General features: G+C 39.5%; 1 protein-coding gene across 1 annotated transcript in view; it reads right to left on the bottom strand.

Annotated features, from left to right (window-relative positions):
• Nucleotides 1-4,883: 4,883 nt before the first annotated feature.
• LOC130282096 (membrane-spanning 4-domains subfamily A member 8-like) overlaps nt 4,884-11,157 on the bottom strand; it is a 28,921-nt gene continuing 22,647 nt past the window's right edge. The window contains exons 7-8 of the mRNA XM_056529984.1: nt 7,311-7,430; nt 4,884-5,358 (exon numbers count right to left, since the gene is read on the bottom strand). Coding sequence (XP_056385959.1) covers nt 5,242-5,358; nt 7,311-7,430 — 237 coding nt within the window. The 3' untranslated portion in view covers nt 4,884-5,241. The remainder of the gene's footprint in view (nt 5,359-7,310; nt 7,431-11,157) is intronic.

Genomic DNA, 11,157 nt, shown 5'->3' with positions numbered 1-11,157 from the left:
ATCAGACATAAGTCTTATGTGTTAGCAAAACAGCACATTCGTGAGACTATACAACATTGAGATCCTCCGGCCATAAAAGGGTATTCCATCACTAGGGGGCGCACCGTGACGTCACGTCTCCAGTCCTGGAAACACAGATGTTTCCAAGACTGGAAAAGCAGCTTGGCATACAATGCGGGAGGTCCCAGTGACGGGCCCCTCGTGATCAGACATCTTATCCCCTATACTTTGGATAGGGGGATAAGATGTCTTTGGCATGAATACCCCTTTAAGTTACAGACCATTACCTAAAAGACCGCTAGGTATACAGGAAAAAAAAAAAAGGTAAATTGAACATCATTGGTGACCACATGCCCCAATACATGTTCCACACAATTGTACAATTGCATATTTTGTTACCCTAAATTTACCCTAGACAAACTCTCAGAAAAAAAGCCACAGGAATTACACACAGAAGATACATTCCTCACCGAGAGTGACCTACCATGCAAATTTAATTAACGTTGCAGCTTTGTCTTGGGGATGTTAAATCCACACAAAATCTGCAGCATTTTTTCCACCAAATCCACAAGTGCATAAGGATTTTATTGCAATCCATTAGGATTTTGTTGCAATATTTTATAACAGTTGCAGATTTTCTTCAGAAATGCAGCAGATATGCTGTAGATTTGATGCAGATTTTACCTTCCGCATTGATGGGTAAGATTTTGACAAATCCACAACATAAATTAAAATGCTGCAAATGAGATTTCAAAAATTACATCTAGTTTGTTGGTAATATAATCTGCTGAAGATTTGCCATGTGAACACCAACTAAAGGGGGAACTACCTACAGGGGACACCTACCAGCAAAAGGAGAAACTACCTACAGAGGGGACCAACCAACTGAAGAGAACACTACCTAAGGGGGCATCTGCCATCTGAAAGGGAAACTACCTACAGAGGAGCACCTACCAGATAAAGTGTAAACTACACACAGGGGGGGCCTACCAGCTGAGGAAGGTAGTTTCCCCTAGGAGTCCCTTAACCACTTAAGCAGTTTATGTGGGACCCTACAATAGGATACCACAGAAACTATGTACTGAGCAAGACATAGCATATGCTGTTTGTCTTCTGCCCAGTGTATGCTCACTGGACGGCTTCATACTTTAGAGGAGCAGGGGCACCTGTCAAAATGACTGTTGTCCCTGCTCCTCTGCTTGGAGATTTTACACCCACTGCCCCTGCTCCTGTCAGGTCTGGAAAACATCTTCCACTGTGTCCTCTAGTGAATATTTATTGCTCACTAGAGGGTTTTGTGTAAAGCCCTGCAGCCTTTATTAATCAACAATTGGTCACTGGAGGTTGCACAAGACCCCATCCTGAATGTAATGTGGAAAGTGGAAGTGGTAACTATTACATCACCTAGTGGCTGAATAGCCAGGAATATAGCAAAAGCCAGGCTGTTGAGCAAGTACAGTAACCAAAAAAACAAAACAAAAAAAAATTATGACTGTATTGGCAGAAACACAAAATAATAATTACAAACACATAAAAGGAGAGAGGTCATACAATCGGAGAGAAAACACTAGTACCCCAGTATCACCACCGCTAAATATGCATGCATATGAAGTAGAAGATTATAGATATTTACCCAAATACTGCTGTGAATAAAATTTTATACTTTACATTTAAAAAAAAACATAAAAATCTCCTAGAAAAATAGTTAAAAAGTCTAGTCAGGAAGTCTGGATATAGATGTATATATAAAATAGAATATATAAAAATATATCTTTATACTACATATAAATGCTAGCTGTACAATAAAATTAATAAACAAAATGCTCAGTGGAGTATAAATCTGATAATAGCTTAATGCTACATACTGTAACATCCAAAGTGCCCAGGTATAAATGTGTTTCAATGATGATAATTACCGTACTTAATATAGATGTATACAATGTGCCAAGTGGTATAAGATATATATATAAATATATATATATATATATATATATATATATATATATATATATATATATATAAAACGAGATGAAGAAACAAAGAGTGGGCTGGGCACTGCCTAGTAATTCAATGTGGCCAATGTTCATGGATGATGAACTACGGGGTATGTGTGGGGGTGCAGCGTGGCAATGGAGCATTCATGTACAAGATATGTGAAGAGAAGAAAGACGCCAGTGCACTCACCCGTTCAAATGGACTTCTGTTTATTCAGAGTACATACTCGTACAACATAGCAGTCCCGGACAATCTCCCCATGTAGAAGGTGCAGAGCAGGGTGTTCCGCAAGCAGGGACGTTCACAGGAGCACGACGGTGCATTTCACGCCAGTGGGCGTTTCTTCAGGCGCCCTCGGTGACAACATCCTGCGGCAGGTACGTGACTTATATACAGGTGAGTAACCATGACAACCCGATATGCAAACAATTAATTAAAACAGAAAACCTGTTAAAATACGTTACCTGCATTCTTATAGGAAGACGTTCAATTCATTCCTGTCGTTGAAACCCAGGGGACCAACGGCATCCAGCCTGCTGATCCACCTGGCTTCCCGACACAGCAAGTCTTTTTTTCTATCTCCACCCCTTTGATGGGATTTAACACATTCAATCCCTGCGAATTTGACGCACTTTGCATCATTCGCATGGATTTGTTCCATGTGTGTGATGAATTTAGGCGCTCCTACTTTAGTTTTTAGTGACCTGAAGTGTTCTTTAATGCGAGTCTGTAGCTTCCTCTCTGTCTTTCCAACATAAAACATACCACAGGGGCAGACCATCAAATATGCAACATATTTAGTTTGACAAGTTATCAGTTCGTTAACTGAAATGTTTCGACCTCCTATGTTTATGTTGGAAACTGCCATATTTTGCTCACATATGTTACAGTTGTGACATTTGTACTTTCCTTTGGGTTGTAGCTGCTCTAACCAGTTTTTTTCTCTTTTATTGTTGCCTTCAATGTCTGCAAGGCAAAAAAAAAAGAGAAAGGCAAAAAAAAAAAGGCAAAAATAAAAGAGAAAAAAACTGGTTAGAGCAGCTACAACCCAAAGGAAATTACAAATGTCACAACTGTAACACATGTGAGCAAAATATGGCAGTTTCCAACATAAACATAGGAGGTAGAAACATTTCAGTTAACAAACTAAATATGCTGCATATTTGATGGTCTGCCCCTGTGGTATGTTTTATGTTGGAAAGACAGAGAGGAAGTTACAGACTCGCATTAAAGAACACTTCAGGTCACTAAAAACTAAAGTAGGAGCGCCTAAATTCATCACACACGGAAAGAATCCATGCGAATGACGCAAAGTGCGTCAAATTCGCAGGGATTGAGTGTGTTAAATCCCACCCAAGGGGTGGAGATAGAAAAAAAGACTTGCTGTGTCGGGAAGCCAGGTGGATCAGCAGGCTGGATGCCGTTGGTCCCCTGGGTTTCAACGACAGGAATAAATTGAATGTCTTCCTATAAGTATGCAGGTAACGTCTTTTTAACAGGTTTTATGTTTTAATTAATTGTTTGCATATCGGGTTGTCATGGTTACTCACCTGTATATAAGTCACGTACCTGCAGCAGGATGTTGTCACTGAGGGCGCCTGAAGAAACGCCCACTGGCGTGAAACGCACCGTCGTGCTCCGGTGAACGTCCCTGCCTGCGGAACACCCTGCTCTGCACCTTCTACATGGGGAGCTTGTCCGGGACTGCTATGTTGTACAAGTATGTACTCTGAATAAACAGAAGTCCATTTGAACGGGGGAGTGCACTGGCGTCTTTCTTCTCTCCACGTATCATATATATATATATATATATATATATATATATATATATATATATTTATATATATATATATATATATATATATATATTTATATATATAAATATATATATATATATATATATATATATATATATATATATAGATATGTTATATACACAGACCGAGGTCCATAGACACTCATTCAGCTAGGTACAAAATGATAAAGGGCGACCGTGTGGTAGGCAGACTGGTATTACGTTTAGTACGCACACCTGCTTAGTAAGTACAGTAGCAGAGACTCCTGTTTTTAACAGGCATCCCTGCTCCTGAACTAAAATTGCAAAAGCAAATCACAAAAGTTTTGTAAATTTCAGAACGAATCCGTCATTCCAAAATTATTCACTTATCACTAATGATCCCCACCACCACTTGTTAATCCCCCTTGTCACTGTGCCAGCCACTTAAGTCACTGTGACCACTGAGAAGTTTACAGACTACTTTAGGACTACTGCCTCCAACATCTCAGTACTACACTTATTCCCAGGCTGCCACACATGGATATGTATCATAGATTCAATATGCCAATCTCCATTTTTATAGAATAAATTAGCAACAAAACACATAAAAAAATCTATACAAATATACGCTGTTAGACAAATAAAGGTACACATTTTTGCACAAAAGAACCACCAAAAAGGAGCAGAAACACACCAACTCAGACCTAGGCCCTTTCACACTACATAATTACTCCGTTTCGAAGTTCCATCAGAAAATCGGCAGTAAAACGGCAGTTACAAAATCCTATACGGCCGTTAGAAAATCTCATTATAGTCTATGGGATTTTCTAATAGCCGCTTTAACCCATTATAGCCCGTTATTAATAACGGCCGTTATTTTGTGACGGAAGATAGAAACGGGAGAAATAGTTCATGAACTATTTCTTCTGTTACTATCTTCCGTCACAAAATAACAGCTGTTATTAATAACGGGCTATAACGGGTTAAAACGGCTATTAGAAAATCCCATAGACTATAATGAGATTTTCTAACGGCCGTATAGGATTTTGTAACTACCGTTTTTCTGCCAATTTTCAGATGGAACTTCGTACGAATCTTTAAAACAGAGTCATTTTGTAGTGTGAAAGAAGCCTTAGCTTAGCTTTTTGGTGTATGTGAAAAGTGAAATGCCCCTCACTGTCCCCTTCATAGGATAACATTACTGTTGCTTTATTACCCCGTACCGCTCTATAGGGTGCCATTATATGGTTGTGGGCAAAATGCCTCTTGAAACAATATTAAAATTTACATGTACAAATAAATAATATGTCTTGTATTTATGTGTATTTTGAGACAGCAGCTTTCCCTATTGCCCAATATTGTGAGAAAACAAGTAAGAAAACCAAGAAAGATTAAATGATTCTTCTGCTTTTGGTAGACAAAAAATAATGTTAAAAAACTAAGAACTTATTTCTTCTAGCAAATGTTGATTAATTTTCTTCCACAGGAACTATACAAGATGGTGGAGACTGTGTGAAGACTACTGTGGTAGCTGGATAAGCTGAAGTAGGTGCTGGCACCGCTACTCCATTCTGTACCAGGAATACCTATAAAAAGCAATATATGGGAAAATAAATATCACATACAGTATAAAATGTAAAACATAGTACAACATCATAAAAAAAGAAAGAAAACAAAAACACAACAATCATTTTCAATTGTAGCAGATCCAAAATTTAGGATTTTGAAGGTTTCCATTAGTTTCCAAATATGATATGGTGTATGGATAGCTAGACTAGCTAAGACATACTTTATGGCATACTCCACCCCTAGACATCTTATCCCCTATCCAAAGGATAGGGGATAAGATGTCTGATCGCGGGGGTCCCGCCGCTGGCGACCCCTGCAATATAGCATGCGGCACCCACCTGTTTCTGATACGGAAACGCTGAAGGGTCTGGGTCCCGACCATCGGAACGGAAGTCTGTGACGTCATGACTCAGCTCCCGTGTGACCTCACGCCCGGTACCCTCAATGCAAGTCTATGGGAGGGGGCGTGACGGCCTATCCTATGGATAGGGGATAAGATGTCTAGGGGTGGAGTACCCCTTTAAAACGAGGCCTATCAACAAACTACAGTGCCACTAGTAAACAAGTTGACAAAGTGGTTCCAACATTTGTGACCTCAATCATTTAATAGAATAAAGTAGTTGCTTTGCTAGTAAAGCATAGCAGACACTTTTGACTTTTTTCCCACCCAAGTACTGTTTTTTCGGACACCACTTTCTCTGCATTGAGTCTGTGCAAAGAAAATAAGGGGTTATCCAGGAATAGAAAAACACAGCTAATTTCTTCCAAAATCATCTTCACGTCTGTCTCCAGGTTCGGTATGGTTTTACAACTTGGCTCCATTCACTTCAATGGAACTAAGCTGCAGAACCACACCAAACCTGGAGACAGATGGGGGAGCGCTTTTTAAAAGAAAGTAGCTCTGTTTTTCTATTCATGGATAACCCTTTTAATGCGTTCAAAGCCATCCTGAATGCAATATTATTGTGCAGTATTGTATATCATAGGTATTTCACTAAACTTCTCTTAAACTCCAAAAGGTATACATTTGCCAAATAATTGTCTATAGTCTGTTGGTAAAAAGTAAGCATTTGAAGGGGAAGTCTTTTAATTTTTTTTGCATATAAATGTGCTCAGGCAGGGCTAAAAAAAAAAAAATGATGAAAGTGTCCTGTTGGGAGCCAACCCACAGATTTCCATAATTTTAAGGGATATTTACTATCTAAGGAACTGCTCTCTACAGATCTGCACTCTACAAGCGTTAAAGGGGTTGTGCAGTGAAAGCTAACATATCCCCTATCCACAGGTTAGGGTATAAGTAGCTGATCCCTGGGACCCCCAGTGATCTCCTGCACGGTGCTCCAGATCTCCCAGTGAAGGGAGCAGGGGGTCAGCATGCACCCTCCATTCATCTCTATGGGAGAGCCTAAAAATTCCTGAGTACAGTGCTTGTGTATCTCTGGCTTTCCCATAGAGATGTATGAAAGGTCCGTAATCAGTTACTTATTACCTATCCAGAGGATAGTTTTCGCTGCACAACTCCTTTAAGTCCTTTTGTACCATCTCCTATCATTCACCTTAGTACTGTTTTGTTGGAACTATTCAGGATCTGCACCTCTACTATATCAAAGATGTTCAGTAAAAGTTAAGCAACATCTTTTTAGTCCTAATGTCTTGGTTTACACTGCACAGGTAACATCACATGTCTCCCATACCCCACCTTCCAGGACATTGTCACTAGGAACCGCCCCAGGGGACATAGACTCTATACTTTTAGTACAGCCCCTTAAACCTTAATGATCCATTGTGGTAACTCTGGGGAACACACTTCAAGTCCAAATATCAACTCTTGCCACCTGTGCTGTGACCTCTCTGCTGCTGAGGGATGGAAACTACAAATATCAGAGGACCCTGCACTGCACCACTGTTCTATCCCCGGGAAACGGCAAAAAAATATAATCAGAAAATGGGAAATCTGTAATGGTCTTACCTGAGGAGCAGTTGGCACATAACTTAAAGTGTTGCACCCAAAGACGGCAATGGATGTGGCCACAGAGAACAATAGAAGATATGCAATGAGAATAAAGGAGAAGACGACAATATCCACAGTCTGTCAAGAAAAAAAAGACACCAATATCAGTGAACTCTCATCTCCACCACATGGTAAACCATCTTTGACACTTCCTTTATCTCAATGCTAAGCAAGGTAAATAGGGATTAGCAAATTGAATCTGCCGAATACAAATTCATTACGAATTTCAGGAAATATTCGATTTGCAATGAATGCGAATATCGCCGCGATTCTATTGCGCAAATCCCTTCATTAAACTCCATTTAGTGCGGTCTGGGCATCTAAAATGACAGATCCACATGTGAAGACATGGGGCAAGGAACTCTAGGAAGGCAAGGCGGGTAGGCGGGATGACCCTGAATCACATGCAGCATGCAGCCTATCTGCAGCCAGCCACTCCTGTGATGTCACAGCCCTATATAATCGGCAGCCATCTTGCTGCCAGCCACATCAGCGTTCTATTACAGAGAGAGAGGGACAGACAGCATTGTGTTGCACAGAAAAGCAGTTTTTACAGCAGCGATTCACCTCCCAGTCACATCAGCGTTCTATTACAGAGAAAGAGATTAGGCACACCCTAATCACCGCAGCCGCGGCCCGCTGCTGCAGGACTTTTTTTTTTCCCTCACTACTAAACCCCAGCCCCACCGGACATCCCCGACATCACCAGCCGGAGGACGGGGGATAGATTGGCCGGAGCCGCAAATTTAAAAAAAAAATGCATTTTTAAACATCCGGTGTGCCCTGAAAGACTTTCAGGGCACACCGGATGTTTAAAAATGCATTTTTTTTTTATTTGCGGCTCAGGCCGCTCTATCCCCCGTCCTCCGGCCACTCTATCCCCCCTTCCTCCGGGCCGCTCTATCCCCCATCCTCCGGCCGCTCTATCCCCCCTTCCTCTGGGCACGTCTCCTTCCACCTCCTGGGATGATCCTGGCCACAACTCCTGGCACCGAGTGTCCATTCCTCGGCATGAGGAAGAAGTGGGCGATGGTACAAAGTGTGCAGCAGATGGGAGTGGACGTGCCCGGCCTCTGACCCCAACATGGCTGCCGCAGGTAAGAAGAGTGCACAGACCGAGGACTGGAGGGGGGTGGGATGTATGATGTGTGTATTATGTATGTATGGTGTGTGTAATATGTATTTATGGTGTGTGTATTATGTATGTATGGTGTGTGTATTATGTATGTATGATGTGTGTAATATGTATGTATGGTGTGTGTAATATGTATGTATGGTGTGTGTAATATGTATGTATGATGTGTGTAATATGTATGTATGATGTGTGTAATATGTATGTATGGTGTGTGTAATTTGTATGTATGGTGTGTGTAATATGTATGTATGGTGTGTGTAATATGTATGTATGGTGTGTGTAATATGTATGTATGATGTGTGTATTATGTATGTATGGTGTGTGTAATATGTATGTATGGTGTGCATATGTATGTATGATGTGTGTAATATGTATGTATGGTGTGTGTAATATGTATGTATGGTGTGTGTAATATGTATGTATGGTGTGTGTAATATGTATGTATGATGTGTGTAATATGTATGTATGGTGTGTGTAATATGTATGTATGTATGGTGTGTGTAATATGTATGTATGGTGTGTGTAATATGTATGTATGGTGTGTGTAATATGTATGTATGGTGTGTGTAATATGTATGTATGGTGTGTGTAATATGTATGTATGATGTGTGTAATATGTATGTATGATGTGTGTAATATGTATGTATGGTGTGTGTAATATGTATGTATGGTGTGTGTAATATGTATGTATGGTGTGTGTGTAATATGTATGTATGGTGTGTGTAATATGTATGTATGATGTGTGTAATATGTATGTATGGTGTGTGTAATATGTATGTATGGTGTGTGTAATATGTATGTATGATGTGTGTAATATGTATGTATGATGTGTGTAATATGTATGTATGATGTGTGTAATATGTATGTATGGTGTGTGTATTATGTATGTATGATGTGTGTAATATGTATGTATGATGTGTGTAATATGTATGTATGATGTGTGTAATATGTATGTATGGTGTGTGTGTAATATGTATGTATGGTGTGCATATGTATGTATTATGTATGTATTATATATGTATGATGTTTGTATTTATGCATTATGTATGTATAATATATATACATATATATATATATATATATATATATAATGCATAAATACAAACATCATACATATATAATACATACATAATACATACATATGCACACCATACATAATACATACACAAATCCATTATATATACACACACATCATACATAAATACATCATACATACACACATCATACATACAGAACATACAGTACATACATACCATATATATGTTATGTATGTACTGTATGTTATGTATGTATGATGTATTTATGTATGATGTCTATGTATATATAAAGGATTTGTGTATGTATTATGTATGGTGTGCCTATGTATGTATGATGTATGCATTATCTATGTATGATGTATGCATGTATTATATATGTATGATGTTTGTATGCATATAGTATGTATTTATGCATTATGTATGTATGTGTGTGTATATATATATAATATATATATATATGTGTGTAGGTTATGCATGTATGATGTGTGTATGTATGTATGACGTATGTATATATGTATTATGAATCAGAACAAAAGAAAAAATAAAGTTTCCTCCAGCTCTTCCAAGGATAACGGTGCTTGTAGTATTAAACCATCAAACCTTTAATCTGTATACATTAAAAATAGAAAAAGGTGACATCATAAAAGAGAAGTGAAACTCCAGTGCGTTTTGGGCTACATATAGCCATGATTAAGAGCTACATTTTGCTCAAAACGTGTTGGCGTTTCACTTCTCTTTAATGATTGATGTCACCTTTTTCTATTTTTAATGCATACAGATTAAAGGTTTGATGTTTTAATACTACAAGCACCTTGAAAGAGTCAACTTTCTTTTTTCCTTTGTTCTGATACATGGGACACGGCCTGTTCTCTGCAGTCCATGCTCTTCTACCAGCAAAAATACTAAAAACGACTACAGCACCGACCCGGTAGCTGAAATAAACATTTTTTTATTTTTTTTATGTATTATGTATGTATTTTATATTATGTATGTATTATGTACGCAATCCCCCACACAGCACCCATAGCACCCCTCAAACACACAGCACCCCTCAAACACACACACACAGCACCCCCCCCCCACACTCACACACAGCACCCCCCCCCCCACACTCACACACAGCACCCCCTCCACACACACACACACACACACAGCACCCCCCCCTACACTCACACACAGCACCCCCTCCACACACACACACAGCACCCCCTCCACACACACACAGCACCCCCCCACACTCACACACAGCCCCCATCTTATAGTAAAAGTGTTCTTCTGTTTGCCAAGTAAAGAAAAACATGAGTTTTACCATTAAACTTACTATTTTTTTTTTCAAATCAACATCAAATGCCTCCCTATAAACACCAGCAAACATACACACAAGTGGGAGGTCTAGTCAGGGCTGGTGCATGGATTTTTGACACTCTAGGCAAAACCTAATTTTGACAACCCTTTGGCTCCGCCCATTGAACCCCTTGGCAAATATAAGATCAGGGGTAGAATTAGCCCCGTAAGCCTCATGGTAAATTCTAGACTTGTCCTCCTCCCTACAATTATAACTATACTGCACCTAATGTGGAGAACTATACTGCACCTAATGTGGGGGAACTATGTTGCACCTAATGTGGGGGAA

The sequence above is a fragment of the Hyla sarda genome, chromosome 7 (assembly GCF_029499605.1).
Source record: "Hyla sarda isolate aHylSar1 chromosome 7, aHylSar1.hap1, whole genome shotgun sequence".
NCBI classification, from domain to species: domain Eukaryota; kingdom Metazoa; phylum Chordata; class Amphibia; order Anura; family Hylidae; genus Hyla; species Hyla sarda.
Note: the sequence above shows the minus strand (reverse complement) of the source record. Positions and strands in the feature narration are given on the sequence as shown.